Source organism: Ambystoma mexicanum, chromosome 2q (assembly GCF_040938575.1).
Source record: "Ambystoma mexicanum isolate Mex_15411 chromosome 2q, UKY_AmexF1_1, whole genome shotgun sequence".
In the NCBI taxonomy this organism is placed as follows: domain Eukaryota; kingdom Metazoa; phylum Chordata; class Amphibia; order Caudata; family Ambystomatidae; genus Ambystoma; species Ambystoma mexicanum.
The window spans coordinates 1412294101-1412315918 of NC_090924.1; the positions used below are offsets into that span (position 1 = coordinate 1412294101).

The 21818-nt window shown below is 45.0% G+C and overlaps 1 protein-coding gene across 2 annotated transcripts in view; it reads left to right on the forward strand.

The window, feature by feature from the left end:
• ANKRD28 (ankyrin repeat domain 28) overlaps positions 1–21818 on the forward strand; it is a 1823421-nt gene that overhangs the window by 536238 nt on the left and 1265365 nt on the right. For both annotated transcript variants that reach the window (XM_069648906.1, XM_069648905.1), the window contains exon 4: positions 13034–13104. In XM_069648906.1, coding sequence (XP_069505007.1) covers positions 13034–13104 — 71 coding nt within the window. The remainder of the gene's footprint in view (positions 1–13033; positions 13105–21818) is intronic.

Below are 21818 nucleotides of genomic sequence, written 5' to 3' on the forward strand. Positions count from 1 at the left end.
TCGATCAGTGCAATTGAAAGCATGACGGGGGTTCTGACACATGAGCCTAAAGAAATTATTGAAAGAAGTTAGGGAATATTACTCAAAGATTTATACTTCTGAGACAAACATGAATAAAGATGATCAGAAAAAATACATAGAGGGCTGCAAACTAAAGAGACTTGAACAGGCATCGAGAACTAGCACGGATAAGGATTTAAGTGTGGAAGTGCTGAAGAACGCTTCATATCGCCTAAATGTTGTCAAGTGTCCGGGGCCGGATGGTTTGCTAGCCGAATTTTACAAAGTTATGCCAGAAGCAGTATATGAACTAATGCTTGCGATGCTACACTCTTCATGGAACAAAGGGTTGCTTCAGTCTACTACTAGACATGCCTTGATTTTGCGTTCTCTGAAGGGCAGACCCACGACATAGTTGGGCAGTTATAGACCTATAAGCCTGATAAATACTGATAATAAAATATTGGCATAGGCACTGGCTATGCAAATGGAGAACATTCTGCCTCAAGTTGCTAACCCTGGTCAGGCAGGTTTTCTAAAGGGAAGACCTGCTTCTGTGAACATGCGCAAGTTGATCCTGACCCGACACGAAAGTAAGAAAATGTCTTCTGATTTGGCGATCCTGTCTTTAGACACAGAGAAAGTATTCAACCCCATAGACTGGAATTTCTTTTTGGAATATTTGAGAAGCTATGGTTTTGGAGACAATCTAATACAGTGGATAAAACTACTGTACACAAAACCCACAGCTTCTGTGACTACAAATGGCTTTTCATCAGATGACTTCATACTGGGCAGAGACACGAGACAGGGTTGTACACCCGCCCTGTTGCTGTTCGTCCTGCAATGGAAGCTTTAGCTGAAAGGAGCAGAAGGGATCCAATGATTCGTGGAGTTCAGTTTGGAGAAGCGTCACAGATAATTTGGCTATAAGTTAGGATAATATGTTACTGGTTCAGGAGGTGGACAAGTAGATTCCAGCAGCAATTAAGCAATTAGTCACCAGCAATGATTTCTTAGGTTACAAGATAAACTGGACACAGTCTGAGGCAATGGCTGCATCTGAATCCTGCACCAGTCAACAGTTAAGCAAATATGGGTTCAGTTGGTGTCGAGAGAGAATTAGGTATTTGGGCATTTGGCTAACTAGAGATGTAGATCACATGATGGACGTTAATTTGGGAAGTATAATTGAGAAGCTGAAGAAAGGTATGGACTGAGTTAAAATTAAGCTTGTGGGGGGGGGGAAGGTGAATGCTATAAAGACTTCAACACCACACATCACTTACACCTTAAGTATTATCCCACTAATGGCTAAGAAAAAGGAATTGAGGAAAATCGACAGCATGTTACAATCTTTTCTGTGGGATGGAAAACAACCCGGTTTACAATTGTAGAATCTGCAGCTCCCATCTGAGAAAGGGGGTTTGGGATTACCAGACTTTGCAAGGATACCATCTGGCCTTCGCTGTGAGACACTTGATTCCATTTGAGGATGCAACGGATCTATGGACGCCAGCTGAGACGAGTAGGTGTACAACTTTATCGCCCAGAGCGCTCTTAATATTGGAAGATGCAAAATTAAGTAAAATCTACCTGCCATCTAAGTTCTTGAGGCAATGCTGGCAGAATCCTGGAGAGTTAACAAAGGAAGAACTCTTGTTTATCTAAACCATCTTTATGGCTGAATCCTGAGATCGTACTAGATGGGAAGATGCTGTTCTGACCAAATTGGGTCTTGTGTGGAATCTGGTGGTTTGGCGACCTGTTTGCAGACTGGAAATGGATCACTTACAATAAATTGACGGCAGAAAGGGGTATGCAAGACTGCTCCTATATGGTATGCAGAAAATTGAGGAAGGCTGTGGTTGAGAGGATTCCAAGTCCGAACAAAGAAATTGCTGATTGGTTGATGGAATTCACAATGGATGGCCATATAGCTTCAAAAGTGTATAAACCTCTGTCAAAATGTAAATTGGATGATGAAAACTTACTTAATAAGTAGTCAGTCTATTGAATCTAAAATGGACATCTGCAGGTGGGAACAGATATAATTGACATCACTAAACCTAGGAGAAAGAATTCGACAAATCAAAATATTGTATAGTGTGTACTGATCACCACAGAGACACTACGAAAGGAGAATGCTTAAATCCAATACTTGCTGGAGATGCAAAAACAGGGTTGGTTCATTTGAGCATATTTTCTGGGATTGTAGCAATTTAAGGGTATTCTGGAATGAAATAAAACGGACCATGAACAAGGTTTCAATGTTTGATGTTGATTATGAATTCTTGATCCTCATCTTGGGGGAGGAGGATCTAATAGAAGATCTATCATACCCACAAAGGTGTTGGTTCTTCGGGGCTTCATTATCCGCAAAAGAAAATTATATTGCGGGCATGGAAGGGTGAGAAATTGCCTACTGCTCCAACATGGTTGCAGGACCTATATAGAATGTCTTTGTTAGAAAGGGTGATTATGTTCAGGAATTAAAAATTCAACCTTCATGAAGAGATTTAGGGGAAGTTTCTGGAGTTGTAAATATTATTCTGTTCACCCAGTTGTATAGGAGGAGGGGGGATTTTATCTTATTGTGATGTAGTGTTTGATTGTCAAATGTGAATTAATGTTCAATAAAAAATGTGAATATAAAAAAACAAGCAGATATTTTGCCGACACCTTATTTCAAGAGATCTTCTGATATTACTTTATTCTTTGTCTGGAACCTTTCGACAGGTCTGTGATGCAAATGCCACATTGACTGCTGAAAAAAGCAACCAAACTTGAGGATCGAAATTGAAGTTTGTTCACCTGGGGCAAAAAAGACACCAGCGACCCTCCTGGGTGAACGGCAAAGTTGGGGAGGCGAAGTTAAAGCCTGTGGTACTAAGCTTGATTCAAAAATCGGAAGAGAAGCCACTGGAGTTTGAGTGATGCCCCCAGGTCGAAGGGAACTATACCAAGGCCATATAGAACTACAAGCTCAATGTTCTGGAGATGGAACCTAATTAGGGGTACCAAGGAGTAGCGACATAGTTGTACTTATATTTGCTTCATTTTAGCCAAGAAGTTAGTAAATCCCCCTCTGAAAAGGGTTATCCAAGCCCCCCTCTCGAGGTTATTAGCGAGATTGAATCCGAGGTACATCATTGATGACACCCTTTCCAAAGGCAGGTCTTCCACCTTCCAGCTATAGGGTTTTGGCGTTTTATGGTGGAAAAAATGACAACCCTGGATTTTTGCCCCTTAATTTTCAGATTATTTTGAACAGCATAGTGATGGAATAAGGTCAATTTCCTGTGGAGGCCAATTAGGGTCTTATCAAAAAGAATCCTGTAATTGGCAAAGGCCAACCAGCTTAGAATTAGTTTGCCTATCTTTACCAGATTTGTAGTTCCCCCCTCCCACACGGCTGCTATGTCTGAGACGTAAAGGTTGAAAAGGGTTGGCGCAACCACACAGCCCTGCCTGAGCCCCACAATAAATACATTCTCAAAATCCATTTGGATACTCACTGTTAATACCCAAATCTTTATGTAAAATGAGAGTAGATAGCCAACGGTACCTGTGGGTTTCCCTACCCGAGAAGTTCTAAATATCAACCATCCTCCTAATTTTGGGACTGGGGCTAAAGACTTTGCTTTTGTCTAATCATGATCTGATTTTATTATATGGGATGTTGAATGTCTTGATTTAGTCAACTGTCTTGAACCCAGACACTGATCTGCCATGAACGCAGGACAAATGCAATCCATGCAAATAAAATCTCATTGTATGAATTGGTCTGCTTCCTGGGTGTGATTATATTGCATTGTATAAGAAGGTTCAGGAGGGTTGGGAACTAGGGGCTTGAGGGGGGAGACACCTGCTCCATGATGCACCCCTGAAGGTTGTATATGGTGGATTCTCTAGACGCTGCCTTTTTTCCCTGGCCTCCTGGGCAGGGGAACACCAATGCAGGCCACAGTAGAAGCTTCCAAATAGATTGATGGTGTTGAGCATATGGGCTGGCTATCCACAGACCGTAGTTGCAGAATCCAGGAATATGCCATCTTCAGGAAAGAGCGAGTAGCTCACACGCCTTCTACCTGCATATGGTGACGCAGGTGGGTGACGCACACAAACGCCAGTCTCCCATTGCTGGGATGTCAAACGGGCATTGAACTAGGCAGCTGGTTTGAAGATCCATAGAAGCATAGGTTGACATGACCATCCCATGGGACCTCAAAATGGTGGCAGGCTGCTTTAATCCCATGAACCTGCCCATAATTAAGCAATTACTAAGCATTGCAATGATGGACATTACCATGAGTGATGAGGGAAAGAGGAGACGCATATGTTCTGGAGAAGAAACTCCAACCAATTTTGGAACTCTGGGGGATAAGCAGAGACTACTCCACAAATCATCTGCAATTTTGAAATACTATATGGATAGTTAGCACCATCTAGGCAGCGTAAAGGGAAGGAAAATCAGTCGAGTAGTGAGGGAGTTGGGAAGGTGTTGCAGAGAGTTGGTGGGTTTAGAGAAATTGTAAGGAGGGAGATAGTTTGCCGCGCACTTACGCTCATTCATTGACCACAGCCAAACAGCAATCTGAATATTGCAAAAAAGCTTACTGGGGGCTTTGGCTCCAGATATGATATGTTATTTATAACACGCTTAATACCTAGAGGTTTCTAAATGCGGACTCAGTGATCGAGCGTGTGTTGCTCCAGATCGTCTTGCTTCCAAGGCGAACACGTTGCACCTGAGCTATCCTCCCAGACAATATATTGCTCTGAGTGTCAGGATCCCATACTATTCACTGTTGAGACATTCTGTCTGGGGAGGTGGACTGTCTAAGATTTAAACGGATATCTAAGGGGGAGTTTAGTTGTGGAAATGGTATGGGTTACAGTGACAGTGATATTTCCTTAATGTATCCTTCAGGAAGCCTTTGTTTCCCCAGGGCAAGATGGAGGGGTTGAGCAGCAGCGTTAATTGGCTGAGGCTGGGTGTGAGGTAGTTTGGAATTCTTTTTAGAATTCTAAACTGCCTTTCATTAAAGTTACCATCAGAGCAGGTCACAGTTTTGACAGCTCCAGCAATTGTGACATTAATCCTATAAGCAAAGGTTTGATCCTACAGACAGCAAGAGTTCATAATCAATGTATTTGTTTCTGAGAAGATTGAGAAATTCTATTGAGAAGCATTTGGAAGAACCGAACTATTCTGCAACTGCAGAAGTAGAAAGCTAAGTGAACTTTTAAATTCCTGATTTTCAGTACTACAGAAAAAGTACTCGGTATTATTTTAAACCACTTGTTAAAGGAATGAACAGCAAATGAAAGTTTAAAAGTAAAGACATTTATTGAACTGTTCTTAAACGCTATCTGGAAAGGTGTTGCAGCAGATTCCCACGCGTATATTTAACTAACCTATGGCAAGCAGGAATACAGCATCGCATTACAGTTGCTTAAACGCACTAGAGAAATTAACGTTAGCATGTTTTACTAACTTTAATATATTCGTGTAGCTTTTCGTTCGGTCGTTGCTAGCGCAAGGCGTTTCCCGACGGGCATTTGAGGAAAGGACCTGTGGGTTTGAAGTGCACACATGCGCGAGGCAATGTTCTCAGCCGAATACACTGTAGCATCAAGTCAATTTTTAAAGGATTTTACGCGTTCAACAGAACACTACTGCGACGCCACAGCTTTCAGCCTACGCATCAGCTGTTTCAAGTTTTTTTTTCTTTGTTTTCTGAGCAAATAAGCTCACGTAGTGAAGCGCTGGACCTCTCAATGGGTTTCAAGTCAAATTAACTTAGTAACCAGAGACTTCAGTTTTAACTGAGGTTAAGGACACGTTGCCTCAAGTTATAAAGCGTATTTAGAAAGACTTTTCTAGTGGAACTTTTTAAGTTTAAAATAAAGCAGAGAAGTTGACATAGAAATTTTTTCAGAAAGTTTGGTTTGGAAAATACTTTTTAATTCAAAAAATGTTTTAGTTCAAAAGCTGAAAGACAAATCAGTAAGGAAACCAAGCAGTCATATAGTGAAGACTGACAGTAAAGCAAGCATCACTTAAATCTTCAACATATCTAGGGCCTATCGGCTAAATAGCATAGGCAGCAGGTATGAAAGGGAGGTTTGGGGGGGAAAAATAGCACAGGCAAGATTAGAGTGCAAGCAGAACCATAGTAACCTGTTTATAATGATCTTTTAGGTTTCTTCTGAGCAATCCAGTCGTGAGGAGGTCGAGTTCTGAAGTCCGGGACCAGAAGAAATCTGTTTATTTTCTCGACGTCCCCTTTCCCCTTGTGTTTGCCAGCTTGATAGCTATTTACTCAGACTGTTGGGTCGGCAGGCTTGGGGGTGGGGGGGATCTGGTAGGCTATCGTCACTCCTGCAGGAATTCCAAAGCTGGACCTGACACAAGCTAGTGGGAGAGTGTATTGCCAGCCTGTTGGATGTTATATCCCAGAGTCTGGCAAGTGACCAACATGTTATTTGGCATTTATGTAGGGCTCTGTATATCATTGGTATCACCTCAAAGCGCTGGTGGGTTGAACACCCTCAGGGACGGTAGTCCAGGTCAGTCAAGAGGGTAAGGTGTCATAGGGTGCTTGGGCGCACCGATTATGTGCGCAGCTGATGAGATTGCCTGATGGTAGCTGCATCCTAGCATTAGGTGTGGTGGTATTTGATATCAGTTGAATGTTTGCAGCCTGGAGGTTGGTCACCAAGACTGGGTTCTGGCTGTGTTAGGCCTGTGTAGGACACTTATGTGTACAGCTAGGCTGATTTTCATGGGGTCTAGCTGCGTTTTATCAGAATGTTTAGGTGTTCATGAAGTAATGTTCGTATGTGAGCAGCTAGGCCGAATTTCATCGAGGGGTGTAGCTGTGCTCTATTGTGTGTTGGTATAGAGAGTGAGTATAGTGATAGAAGAGGTGAATGTCTGGCTGGAGGTTTTAATCTAACAAGCTTACTGTTCCGAATTTCAATTGCGTGTTCGCGATTGCTGCGTTTACTCTAAACTTATTAGTCACTTTATAGTCTCATTCAGCGGCGTCATTACTTGGGATATCTTTGAACATTTGTCAGCAGGTTGCAAGGTCTCAGCCGCCTTAGAGGTCTGAATCGGCATTATGGAGAGAGACAGGTTTTTAGAGCTTTGCGGAAGGCCGGTCTAGTCTTGGGTGTGTCGAATATGTGGGGGGTGTGAGTTCCACAGAGTTGGGGCCAAGGTTGAGAAGGCGGATCCTTGGATCCTGGCAGAATTAGAGGTTGGAATCGCTAGAAACAGGGCAGTGCTTGATCTCTGGGTGCGAGATGGGAGATAGGGTTTTATCTTCTCTTGTAGGTACGTTGTGCCAGTCTTGTGCACTGCTCGGTGGGTAATGCATAGGATCTGGAAGGTGGCCCTTCGGCCGACTGGGAGACAGTGGGGGGTGTGTTGAGCGGGTGAGATGTGGTCTCTGTGTCCCAGGGCGAGGAGGAGTTTGGTGGCAGAATTTTGGGCTCTTTGTAGTTTGTTGAGTTGATATGCTGGTTCTCCCAGGTATAAGGGGTTGGCATAGTCCAGTCTCGACATAACACTAGACATAACAGCGGCAAGCCTGTTTGGGTATGAGGTAAGGAAAAATGCATGTAAGAAGTTGTAGGTGGTAGTGACAGCATTTTGAAACATTATTGTTCTGACGGGAGAGTGTTCGGCCCAAATCCGTAGTGCAGCCTAGGTTTTTTACTATATTGGAGGGTGGATGGTGTGAGGGAGGGGGGGCCCTGGGAGCGGTTGTGCAAACCATGATTTTCAGTTTTATCAGGGTTCAAAAGGAGGCTGTTGTTATCCATCGGTCAATACAACCGAGACAAGCTTATAGATCGAGATGTGGGTTGGTGCTTGTCTTGGGGATTCTTAGGATAATTTGGGAATCGTCGCCGTAGTTGTTACGGGCGTGGTTGCGTGCACGGATGATTCCTGGTAGAGTGGTCAGATATAGGTTGAAAAGGAGAGCAGAGGTGCATGCGGGGTTGAGGAGTTTGTTGGATTCTTCGAAGGAGTTGAGCTGGCAGTATGCAGTCCGTTCAATGCGTTTTGCAACATATCTGGTGTTGGAGATCGGCCTGTAGTTCTTAGGGTCAAGGGGGTCGAGGGATGCTTTTGTTTTTAGAAGGGGCTTGACATGCGCTAATTTAAAGGTTTCTGGAAACATGCCAGAGGTGAGGGAGTCATTTAGTATGGCTCTTGCATAGTCTCCTGAGCAGGCCGAAGAGAATATTTATTTCAGAACAGAGGCAGGGCAGGGGTTGTGGGGTGACCCAGAGGGTCTGCTGGCTGATAGTAGGTCAAGGAATTTGTATCTGGAGATGGGTTTGAACGAGTCGAAGCTTGGTGAAGTGGCCGGGGCAATGGTTTCAGGAGGGGTCAATGTAGGGTAGAGGGTGAGGGAGGACAATTTGGTGTTAAGGGTTGTAGAAATGTAGCGAGAGGGATTCGCAGAGTGATTGTGTGGGAGTGGATTGGGCAGATGTGCAAGTAGGTTTCACAAATTCAGAGATGATCTTGTGGAGTTCTTTTTCTGCTGCTGCCACAGTTGGGAATGTGTTTATTGTAATAGGCTTTTTTGGCCTTTCGGATCTCGGATTTGTAATTATGATGGTGAAGGGCAAACATGGATCTACTGAGAACTGTTTTGGATGCTCGCCATTTGCGTTCAAGATTTATTTTGTTTTTTGAATGTCCTCAGATGGGGGCGTGAACCATTTGGGGATGGTCCTTTGCGTGAGGTAGCTGGACGCGAGGGAGTGAGGGGAATTAGTGATTCTTTAAGCCAGTAGTCAAAGGATTCAATGGTTTAGGGTCTACCACATGACAACATTGCAGGGGGACGGAGTAGCAGGGCTTCAGCAAGGTCGGGGAACACCTTGACTTTCTTCCAGCATTTGTTATCAAAGGTCGGGGCAGCAGGAGCTGTAGGAGAAGGGGATGGTGGTGTCTAGAGAAAGGGATGGCAAAGTGGTCTGTCCTGATAAGCGTTTTGGGACTGGATATAGAGACCAGGTCATAGGAGCTGAAAATCGCATCAAGGTTGTGCCAACCTGAGTGAATTGGACCAGTGGTATGTTGGGAGAGGTTCAGTGTATCAAGATTGTCGACCAGAGGATGGGGCATGGGGTTGTTGGGCATATCGAACTAGATATTGAAATCTCCCAGGAATGTAAGAGACGGGTGATTTACCTCAATGGTAGCTATTGAGTCAGAGTTTGTTGGCAAAATGTCCGTCGTATCCAGGGGGGTCTTTAGATGAGTAGGAAGCTGTGGGTGAATGTCGATGGTAGCGAGAGTTTTACTAGAAGGGATTCTGGGATTCGACGAGTGAGGCGGAGAAATGGGGTTTGTAGAGGATTGCCACTCCGCCATCTCTGGAGGGTCTATTGTGGACGATAAGCGAGTAGCCATGGGGGAGAAGGCCATGTGCGCGACTGGCGAAAAATCGCCTGAGATCCATGCTCCGGTGATAAAAATGAGGTCGAAATTGTCAGAGGATAGGAGGCCAAAGATGCCGTCTGGTTCTTTCTACGGAGTGGGCATTGAAAAGGATGCATGTGACTTTGTGAGGGGAGGTGGTTTTCGTGCCGCTCATTGCAGGGAGTGCTCGGTGGTCATGGGTGCCTGGTGAGATGGGGGGGTGTGGTAAGATCATTCAGGGTGGTTGAGACAGGCAGGGGGGGGGGCTGGATGCCTGCAAACCTTGAGGGTCTGGTGAGAGGGTTACGTCGAATGGGGTCGGAAGAGTAGGCAGGCAGTGGATAGTATGTGAAAGACGAGGTGGGGAGGATCAGGGGGGATTGGGAGGGTGGTGAGTGGGGCACTTGCGGTGTGGGGGGTTAGGCTGGTTATTTTTGGATTGAGTCTGGCGGGCGGTGGGGGGGTTAGGTGTTCTGGGTGAGAAGTCCAGTGCAAGGGGGTGGAGACTGGGGGAGGGGAGGGTCTGAAGGTAGGGATGGGAAAGGCGATGGAGAATTGGGGAGGTATGGAACATCAAGGGGGAGGACCATTCACACTTTCTGCGTTTTGTGGGTTTTGATGCCATTGGAGTGTGAGAGAGAGTAGGAAGGTCAGAAGGGGAAGGGGCGAGACGAGCTACTTTCAGAGAAGGGAAGGGATATGAAGGGGGAGGCCTGTGGGCGGGGGGGGTCGAGTAGGGGCTGAGGGGGGGGAGAGAGGGCGGCATGGGAGGTAGGTTGAGATGGTGGGTGGAGTTCCTCAGTGGGCACAAGGATGGTGTGGTAGTGAAGGGGGACTCGTGGTGATTGGAGCGCCATAGAGCTCCTCTGGCTTGTGAATTTGATATTGTGCTGGGTCTATGGACGGGGGGGGGATAATGTGGGGTTGTTTTCAATAGATGCTAGAGTGAAGTTGACTGTTTGTGTTCTGGTGGGTTAAGGGGTGGTGGATGAGCGTTTGAGGAGACTGGTGTTTGGTGCGCCAGGTTGCTCCTCTGATCTTAGAGATGGAGGTGGAATGATAGTTGGGGGGTGGGCAAGCAGGGTCCGGGTATATCGTCGTTCGGGGGCAGGGATTGTGGGTTTTGACCAGATGCGGGATAAGTGGGGCGATTCATGAAGTTGGGTGGTAGAGTATGGGTTATGCGCCGGGAGTGGTGAGTAATGGGGGGAAGAGTATGGTGCAGGTAGGGAGGAGAATGGCCGGGAATGAGGAGGGGTCAGATAGGTGGTCTTTGTTGATGCGGGAACTCTATCCCAGGGGGAGGTCAAGGGCAGCACCTGGAAATTAATGAACTTTTAACAGTAGATGCAGTGACCCTAGATGTAATACCAGCGTCTACATTCTGGTCACAAGGACAGTGGGAGAGGGTCAAACGGCGGCGGCAACAGTAAATACAGTAACTCTAGATGCAATAGCAGCGCCTAGATTTGGGACACCTGGATAGAGGGAGAAAACCTACCAGCAGTAAATGCAGTAGCAAATAATATACAGTCACCCTAGATGAAACAGCAGTGCTTCGACTTGGGACACCTGGATGGGGGTCGGGGGAGGGCCTAACACGGGAACAATAGTAAATGCAGTATCAGATAGTTTGCAAAACCATGGGTGGTACTAGCTAATTAGAAGCAAGTAGAATTGGAATACCTGGATAGAGGGAGAAAGGCCTAACACAGGGGGGCCCGCAGTAAATGTAACCGTAAATGCAAAGCCATAGCTGTAATAGCCGCGTCTAGATTTGGGACATCTGTGTAGAGGGAGAAAAGGGCCTAACGCAGGGTGCAACTCTATAGTGCCACTGTATAGATGTGACTCACTGCAGTATTAACATGTGAGAATTAACAATGCAAGTAAAGTTGTTTGGGTATGGGTGACTTTGCAGTCTTCAGCTGCTCAGAATTACCAAATCTACATAAATTACCTGTTGTCTATTTCTGATGTTTGCGTGACTTTGAGCTGTGGGCACTTTGCTTCTGGAACTATCGATGCAGTCGTACCCTGGATTGTTCTTTTTTTTAGAAGTAGTCTCTCTGTTGCCCCTGTCAATAGTGTTACCATGTATTGAGGGGAAATAAACCTGGCAGGCATGTTGACCCGGTTAGTAAAGAGCTTGTTTTGCACATTGGACGGCTAATTGTCACCATTAGTAGCGATGATTTAAAGATGTGGTTGTTAAAGCCTTTAAAAAAATGAAAAAACTTGCCCTGGACGCTAAGTTAAGATTTCTTTTGAAAGAAGCTTCAGCAACCGCATTTCCAAAAAGCTGCTGCTAATGGAGGGGCATCAGGGCCCAAGTGGGAAATGCTAGGTTGTTCAGCTCGAAGGCTACCCTGAACCCGTGGGGTGTTTAACCCAAGAACACCTATGTTCTGGGCAGCCTGATGGGCTGAACTCCCCTTTCAGGGTGATACAATATGTATATACTAAGGGCTGCTTCTTTGTCTTGTTTCTATATCAGCAGGTTAATGCTACTAAAGTGAAGCAAAAGATAACTTCTAAATTATTGGTTCTCTGCTGCACCTGGAATGTGCCACTATTCCTAAAAATGATTTTACCTTGTAAGTTTAAGCTTTTGCTTAGGAACAAAGTGTTTTTTTGTTTCTGTTTAATGAAACTTTTAAAAATGTTCCGTTTACATGTATGGTCTAGGACAATTCTCTGCCACTCCCAAAGACCATCCTCGCAGGGGATTTTTTGCTGTGGCACTTAATGGGAGTCTGAGCAGGGTTTTGAAGCCACGTATGGCCACATTGCTCGGTTTAAAGCTTCCTGCAACTCTTATAGACTTAACACAAAGGGGATTGTCAACTTGCAGCTTCTGAAAACATTCCTCACATGGCGTGGTTTGCAGCAGTTCCTAAGGGCATTCCTCGGAGTATAGACTGCAACCTCTCTTAAAAATACAGGGTCTGGCCAGCTGTAGTTCTTAAAGACCTGCCTCAATGGGATATGGTGCAGCTCCAGCTGCTGGAGACATTGCCCAGATGGTACCACTCTTCACCTTCGTCTGTTGTTTTTCACAGGATAGAGGCTGCTACTGAATAAGGTTCCCACAGGGTAGTGCACATCTTTGCTCCTGAATGCTTTCTATAAAGAGTACATTGCATGGGCCTACTCTGGTTTCTCTTGGCATTCGACATTTCTGACAGAATATATGGCCACTGGTGTGTGGAGTATGCATCTGTTCCAATAGGCGGAGCTAAACTAAAAGCACCTGGAAAATACAACTTTCACATGCATAAAACAGAATGCTATAAAGACCGCATTAACAAACCTAGGATTATTTACAGTAGGTAGTATTGCACGTATAGGCACATTGATGCCACCTTAAGAATGCTGGTGAGAAATGATGGTGTAATGAAAACATTCATGGTGCAGAAGGAACCCTTTTCCTGTTCAGTTAGTAGTTTGGTTTTGTCAGTGCTGCTCATGGCCCACTAGTGTTACCTGAAAAATGAATGGCTGCTGGCCTGGATCATTTGCACAGTACCTTTTTAACCAGGATCTGTTTAACAGTATTGTGTTTTTCTTTTGCAGGAGCTAGAGTTAACGCCAAAGACAACAAATGGTTGACACCTTTGCACAGAGCTGTGGCATCCTGCAGTGAGGTAAGTCTGGTCTTCTTTGCACTAGGTGACGCATGCCTTCAATACCAACAGTGTCAGAGATGCCCTGAGGCTTCTGAAGCCGAAACATGATTTGGTTTCAATTGTTGATATACCTGTGTGTGCCTAACTGCAAAAATGCCCGAAAAGATGGATGTACCATAAGGCACGCTGTACTTCTACTGGTGGTATAGCTGTGTTCCATACTTAAATGGAAGAAGGGTCTGCACCAGAATCTAGATGCTGGCAAAGTACTGGCATCATTGGAGAAGAAACTGTGTACTCAAAGGCAAGCTGCCCAGTGTTCCAAGTAAGCCCGCACCTGTTTTTTCTAAGCCCATTCAGAAAGTTATGTAGGATTTGTACTGCCTCCTTTCCTTCATGCTTTTGGGACATTCCTCCTTATGGGTATTGGACCAGAGTGTGTTTATTATAGCCCCCAAAAATGTAGCGATTTTAGTTTTTTACTCGAAGCCTGGTGCATAAATGGCTCCTGGCTCTGCTCTCCCATGTCTCACCCTAGGCTTTCCCCCCCTCAGTTGGTTTTTCTGCATGGTCGGGACTGGACGCATGTGGCCCTCTCTGCCTTTCCCCCTTCACTTTTACTGGTCCTGTCCTAGTTCTTCTCTACCCTAGTTTTGGGCTTTGCATTGACTTGCTCACCCACTTTTACTGGGTCAAAAGGAGTTTTGTTTTTGTTCCTTTTGTGGTCCTCCAATCCACCAGCTCTCTGCCTTGGGTTTGTGGGCCCGAATCACTGCTTGGTCTCCTGATTTTATTATGACTCCCATTTCGGTGTGTGCTCAGTTAATTGTCTTCAATGGTGCGAGGAAGTCTTTGAGTGCCCCAGCACTTCGAAGATTTAATGAAAAGAAAAAAAGCTTGGGGGTTGCTAGCTCCAGGTCGGACCACAGGGTGGGCCAGCTGACTAATCTGAGGAAAGTCCAAAGATTTCTGCTTAGGGTATACACTTTGTTTCATTATTTTATGATACCTTACATGCCAGAGCCTAACCTCCATTCCCAGAGGCGATCTAAATGTCCGCCAACCTAAGGCTGTGACTGACCTCTTTATTCTCAACACAGACTGACCTCCGTAGGACCTTCTGCCAGAGTACCCACAACTGCTGCCGAATGACCATCCACAGTTAGGACTTTGTTGGAATTGCACACTTTTGTTGCAAGAAATAGCTTCACTCCGTTTAACCTTTTTCCAGCTTCTCCCTCATTGCATTATTTAAGAGTGTCTTGCGAAAAAAGACAACCGTATTTGATTTCCTCAGATATGTCAAAATCCTTATTTGCTTAATCTAATTGTGGAGACAATTTACGTTCTACATCCAGACTTGTTTAGGATTATTATTATTGATGGCCAAATTGGATCAGGCATATGAGGACTATCTGAGTGCTGGTTCCATTCATGCTTTAGGCGTTGCTTAAGGATAATGCCAAAATGCTGGGTGTTGGTGAGAGTACAGAGGCCCTTAGTAATGCTATCGCAGAATCCCAGTGGAAAACTAATTTTAAGGAATATATCAGGATGTCTCCTAGGCATTTTGAGTCCAAGTACAGGGGTCCTTGGGTCTGGGAGTTTCTCAGAGTATTTTAACAGCCATCTGATCTTCCTCTAACTACCTGGGGCCCAATCAGTTGTGCAATAGAAGTATGAAACTCACTCCTGAATGTTGGGCCTCAATTTTGCTCCTGCTTTTTGTAAGTATTCTTGTAAACTGGGCTACCCCTAATTAATAGAACATTTCAGTCATAGTACCCATTTACAAGAAGGGAGCCAGTCTTCATCCTATTAGCTAAAGCCCAATTGCCCTCCTAGACACAGAGTAAGATCTTCTGGGCTCTAATTGTGAACGAAATTGAGGCTTGGATCCTAAAAACCAACTGCTAGTCTAAATTCCAGACTGGGTCCAGGGGGTGAACGGGGCGGATGCCAATTTTATTTATTTGGATTTCTAAAGCGCACTTAGCAGCTCAAGGCCATCGTGGCGCTGTGGCATGAAATTGTCTTACTGTATTGGGCTCTTGTTTACAGTGAGCATGTATCCTCGCCATTGTGATACAGTAACAAGGAACATACAAGGTGATTACATTTGTTTTGGCATTACTTTACAATGAGACCTATAGGCAGTAGGACTAGATAAGTCTTCCTATGACAGTGGTGCACAGAAATTTATTAGGCAAACCGCAAGGATTTTATTGCTTTCCTGAAGGCTAGATGCGGCTCAATGCTTCTAACGTAAGGGGGTAATGTAGTCCAATGTGTTTCTGACAGGACTGGTAAACTAGACCCTCCTGCACGCATTCTTAGAGTCTTGGGAACGGATATCCTGTTAGTATAGGCAGTTCTTGTGGGTCTAACTATGACAGCTTTGGCAACTCTTTGGGCCAGGTACAATGGGAGGAGTTTGTGGATGCATTTGTGCATAAGTGCAAGAGCTTTACAGACTATCGTCTCTTGAATGGGGAGCCAATGAACCGGCTTCCTAGTTTCGGAGATGTGTTCCCTTTTGAAGATGCTAGTGCCTGCCCTGAGGGCATTATTCTGCACAGTCTGTAGTTTAATTAAGTTTTTAGCTGATGTCCCCAGAAAGAGGGAATTGCAAAAAACAACCAGAGATCCAATTAAAGATGGTGAGCTAAAGAATCTGGGTAAGGCTCTCGCAACCAGGACTAATGTCTGGTAGAGAGACTCCCAGGACCCCCACTTGTTTTTCTGGTAATACCAAGGGCATCAATCCCATTGAATGTTCCCCTACACATATTGTGGTATACCGACTCACCTGCTGGACTCAGGTCTTGTATTCAATTCTCTGAAGGTCCATTTAGCTGCACTTTGAGCCTACACTATGTCCCAGCAGAAAGTGTCATGGTGGAAGATCCCAGTAATTAAAGCTTTTATTGAAGGGGTTAAGAGAAAGAATCCTCTCATTTCCAACCTGGCTCCTGGATGGGATCTAAATGTGGTGCTAACCAGACTTATGGGGTCTCCCTTTGAACCTACGCACAAAGCAAGCCTAAAAGCACTAACCTACAAGAACAGCCTTCCTAGTAGCAGTCACTTCCATAAGAAGAGTTAGTGAAATACAGGCCCCTTCTATTCTAGGCCCTTTTGTCACAATTCAGAGATAAGGTAGTTCTGCGCACTCACCCAAGGTTTACGCCTAAACTCATTTTTCCAGAAGGCTACCAACGTGGCATAAAGAAGCCTACACGCACTAGAAGTGTGCAGGGCAGTCCTGTACTATCTGGAAAGAACTAAACCACTACGGAAAACAAACCAGTTTTTCGTTTCAGTGGCAGCTGGTAGAGAGGGGGACCCTGTCTCTAAATCAGCCTTCTCTAAATGGATTTTCAACTGCATCACACTCTGCTACACTCTTGCCAAGAGAGAACTGCCCTCCAAGCCATTCAGAGATAGACCATAGGTGTGCCTGCTTTTTAGTTCATTTTATTAAGAAACTGTGTTAAACCGACTTGAACATACGATTGATCTTGCACTGGGAGCTTGAAATACTTATTTTAATTGATTTTAGCATTTTAGTATCTTTAATAAGTTTAGGGATATTTAGCTTGCAATTGTTGAAGTTGCCGAAATACTTATTTTGTGAATTTCACTACGTTGCTGTTCCTACACGCTGCCCATGTGATTCCACCGAGTTTCCTCGGCTTATACGTGCAAACGCCACCAAAGAACTACACTACCCATCAGCACTGTAGTTCTTTGGCAGCTTTATTCCGTCCACCAGGCGCGAACGCACCAGCGCAAACGGAACTAGCGGGTCTGTGCGGGTCTGTGCGGGTCTGTGCGGGTCTGTGCGGGTCTGTGCGGGTCTGTGCGGGTCTGTGCGGGTCTGTGCGGGTCTGTGCGGGTCTGTGCGGGTCTGTGCTGAGACGCGCTGACGTGCCACTGATCTTACTTCCTGGTACTCGTTACAGATGGCACCCCCAGGTAAGGACTTGCGTCCTATACAGAAACGAAATACTGATAAATATACCCCACGCCTTCCCCTTGATCATGAGCCTGAGTCTTTACTGAAGGTATCCTTACTTAATACTCGCTCCGTAGCCAAACATTTCTTGGATCTACATGATTACATACTGGAGCACCAATTAGATATCATGTGCCTCACTGAGACATGGTTTACCGACTCCCATGGACCTACTATTGAGCAGGTGACCCCCCCCCCCCCCAGACTATATCTTCTTTGGGAAACAGAGAAGGGGCAGTGGGAGGAGGAGTGGCTATTATATGCAAGAAATCACTAGGATTTTATGAAGCTCAAATCGAATGCTGTGGGACTGACATGATACATGTCAAGATGACTGTAAACCCTAACTTTTCCTTGAACTTGGTTCTCCTTTACAGACCCCCGGAGGATTCTGATAGATTTAATGAGGACCTAGTCAACCTTGTTTCTCCTATGTTGACTTCCAACACTGGTTTGGTCATCTTGGGGGTCTTCAACCGTTGGAAAGGTGACAAGAGAGATAAGAAAGCCCTATCATTAGAAAAAATGTTGGCAAATCATCAGATCATAATCCATAACGTTGACCCAACGCGTAACAAAGGCCGTACTCTAGATTGGGTCGACAGTTGCAATAAACCTGTTGATAATATCCTGACCACACCTTGTATCTGGTCCGACCACTTTATCACTTGTGTGCTGCGGCTTCCTGCCCATGCACGTAGAGTACACGCTCCGACATATCCAGTTAAAGTTCGAAATCTGAAGAACATAACTACACCCGTTCTGACCGATTATCTGTCTTCTCTAATGACTTCAACTAAGGACACTGATGACCCTGAGTCATTGATAGATAATTACAATAAACTAACCACTGACATGCTCGACAAATTCGCCCCTTTGAAAGACAAATTGGTCAGAGACCTACCAAATCGTCAAAGATGGTTCTCCTCTTCCTTGGTTGACCAGAGAACTAGTAAAAGGCAGGCTGAACACGCCTGGCAGAAAGATAGTTCTATGACCAATCTACTGGATTGGAAGCGTAAGGAAAAGCAGTATAAACTAGCAATTCTTGAGGCTAAAAAAACTCACTATAATAACCAAATTAGTTCCGCTGGGGACCAGTCCAAGGAACTTTTCCGCCTTGGGAAAAACCTACCGCCTGTGGCTCTTCCATTAAACCCACTGCTGAGGATTGCGATCGAGTACAGAAAGCATTTGCGGACAATTTACGCAAAGCCCAGGATAAAATTAAACCGGAAACCCTGACCCCCTCACCTCTTACAGTCAGGCCTGTATTGTTACCTAATAAGACGTTCGCATCTGACACTAAATTGATTGATACGAAACAAGACCTCATGCCTAACACTGCCACTAAAACAGACCCTGCCTCTGGCTTTAGTTTCTAGGAAACTACTGTAGTGGAAATGATACATATACTGAAATCTATGCATCCTACCAGCTGTCCTGGTGAACTTCTCCCAACCAAAATTATTCTGGAGCACAAAGAGCAGTTTGCGCCTTTTCTATGTAGATTTGCAAATGCTTCTTTTCGGTTGGGCAAAATTCCCCAGCCGCTGAAAAATGTTTCGGTTTCACCATTATTAAAAAAAGTTGGATTAGACCCTTCTGATGCTGCAAACCTCAGGCCAGCTTGTTAGCTGGGACCTTGATAGCTAATGTATACTCTCTGCAGGCGTGGCTAAATTGTGCTGTTCGTGCAATCTTTGCCATTTCAAGGCGGAATCAAGTCTCCGATGCACGAAGGGAATCCATTGGCTTCCTATAGGGCATCGTATATCACTCATAAAAAACGGACTTTGGCCTATAAATGCTGGAATGAGACACCCTTCATTCCGCACTTCTCCAACATCCTAACTCTTCCATTCACCCCTAGCATCTTTTTTGCTTCCTCTCACTACTGATTCTACCTCTACCTACACCTCCTACCCCCTCTCTCACTATGGTCCCTCTACGTTAGCGCTTAACCTCATCAATAATGTAAATTATGCCTTGTACGGTTTTCTGGTTTAGATTCAATTGTCATGTATTGCTTGTTGTATTTGCTTGTTCCTCTTGTGAAGCGCTTTGGATTAAAGCGCTGTATACATTAAAATAAATGCAATGTACAAAATGGTCAATAAACCAGGACGCTTACTGCGCAAACGGTTCCAAATAAGATACAAGTTTGTCAGGTTTGGAAGCACTCAGCCCTACAGATAAGGGGAGTATCAGCCACTTTTACTTGCTAAAAATAGGCAAATACTCCCAAAAAATTAAAACGGGATCTAAAAATAATCCCCCAAAATAAGTAGAGACACCTATGGTACCTGTACACTCCGCTTTCACCCACAGAGCTCTGTGGATATGTTTTGCTTAGTACACGTAGTGCACAATGGAAGAAAACTATTACAGCCTGTTCCGAAGCAGTACAAATTTATCTTTTTAATGTGCATGAATGACTAGCTGCAAAGACATATTACAGTAGAAATTCTGTTTTACTGTTAATACCTAGTTTACTCATTTAGAAAACGCTCTCATTAGGAATGGTACTTAACTTTTTACTCCCCCAAAATATCATTTTATTCCCAAATGGAAAATAAAAAATGAGTAACCTACTCCCACTTCAAAATCTTATCTGGAGCACTCGCACTACCTTAGACTTCAAGCATTCCAAAGCATGGAATGCTTTGCCAGGATTAATGAGATCAGCCGATACTGTTGTCAAATTAAAAAAAACTAGTGAAGCATCACCTTTTCAACCTTAAACCTTGCTGGATTTTCAGCATGTTTTTCTTCCATTCTCTGGCCTTGACCCTTGTATCTTCTGTCCTGCCGTCCCCTTAGTTCTTTTCCTTTGCCTGTCTTTGTTTTTTGACCGCTCTGATGCCCATGGACAGGTGGCATGTAATAAAAATGGAATAGTGCACTGAGGAAGATATTATAGCACACAATTGCATAACATTTTCAAGGGAAGGAAGATGACATCCCGACGGCAAAGGATAGCCCTCTTGAAGGGGGGGTGGTACTTTTTGTTAATGGGTCAGCAATAATTAAGAGCACTGGTTTGAGACAGTGGGGCAGCAGTGGAGCAAAATAGACTACCCATTGTGAGAAACCAGAAGGAGTCTCTGTGACTAGTTACCGGTGGTCTGTCATTCAGGTGGCCTAGTCATGGCCATCGCTATTGAATCCAGTTCCTTAGGGTGGACCAGTGAGGGAGGATCACCTGTATGGGGCGTCCTCAGGCAGTGGAAGTGGGATACTGAGTGAGACAGGGTATCCCCCTTTTTGTAACCCCTTTTCCCCAGCCTGCCATGTAGGATACTCAAATACTCAGCGCCCCACCCCCTTTCTGACACTAACACTTAAGCACACCACAAAAGACGATGGACAATCAGCAAAGCCATTTCACTGACATGTCCCAGCACAAGGGTCAGGCAGAGTAAGGCAAATGACCAGGATCCCACACCTGACGTCCCTTTCCCTTCCTTACATGGATAAAAGGTGGAGCACAGGAGCACAATACGAGCAAGGCAGACCGCACGACAAGAGAGGTAACTTGGCACAGCAGTTCAAGAGGAGGAGAAAGACAGCACAAACCTAGAGGGTGACAAGGAGAGAAGCTACCTTGCCCTTTCCAACCAAGGTTTGTGAAATCTCCACAGAAGGAATCGTAAGACCGTGAACAATAGCCAGCATGTGTTGCAGCAGATGTCAATGGTACAGGGGGCCCTCCTCTGAAAGCCAGGGAGAGATGCTTGCCACCATGGTACCGGCCTTGACTCCAGAGACTAGAAAAAAGCCAAGCGGTTCGGTGAATCAAGGTGAGAGCCGATAAGAAACCAAACTGTTGAACGAAAGTATCAAACGGCTGACTGCTGAATGTACAAAGAACTGTTACTGTGAAAGAAGAAAACCAGCTACAGAGGAGTTGGGCACACGTGGGTGCTCACTCTGGAAACTCTAGGCGATTACCCTATTGTTGAAACTGTTACCAGAAGGCCTTGGGAAAGGCAAGAAGAGGGTCAAAGTGGTCATGCAGGGGTTTAGTAAAAGCCTTTGTACAGACAGTCTTTGACCGGCAAATGATTGTGAAACTAAGGCAAGTGAATAGTGCATCTCGGGAGGATAGCTCAGCAGCAATGTGCTCGCCTTGGAAGCAAGACGACATGAAGCCACACAGGTTTGATCTCCGGGTCCGCGCTTAGAAACCTCTGGGTATTAAGCGCATTATAAATAACCTATCCTATCATAAGAACTGTTCATGGAATTGAGTGATTGACAAAATTGGCAAGAGTGAACCTGACAGAGGGATGCCGATCAACAGGGGCAAAGCTGAAAGTTCCAATAAATAGTGTAGACAAGAGTGAACCCGGCAGAGGGTTGTCCACAGTGAACCGTTTAAAAAGACATTAAGATTCGTGAATGTCACAGAGGAGATTGTGTTGAAATGCAGTGAACCTGACGGGTGATGCTAACATTCGAGAAGGGTCTGCACCCTGAAGAAGGCAATCCGGCGGTGAAAAGGCATTAACCAACACACAAGCATAAAGGAACTTTTGTTTATTGTTTGGAACTCATCAGGTCCTTTTTTTATAGAAAAGAGACTTAGCCACTCATGGTCCTGATACCTAAAGCGGAACTGTTGCCTCATGCTGGGAAAGCTTGAGCGTGTGCTGTGCTCCTGAATCCTGCCTTGTCCCATGCTGAAAACGTGAAGAAGGGAGCCCCTAAC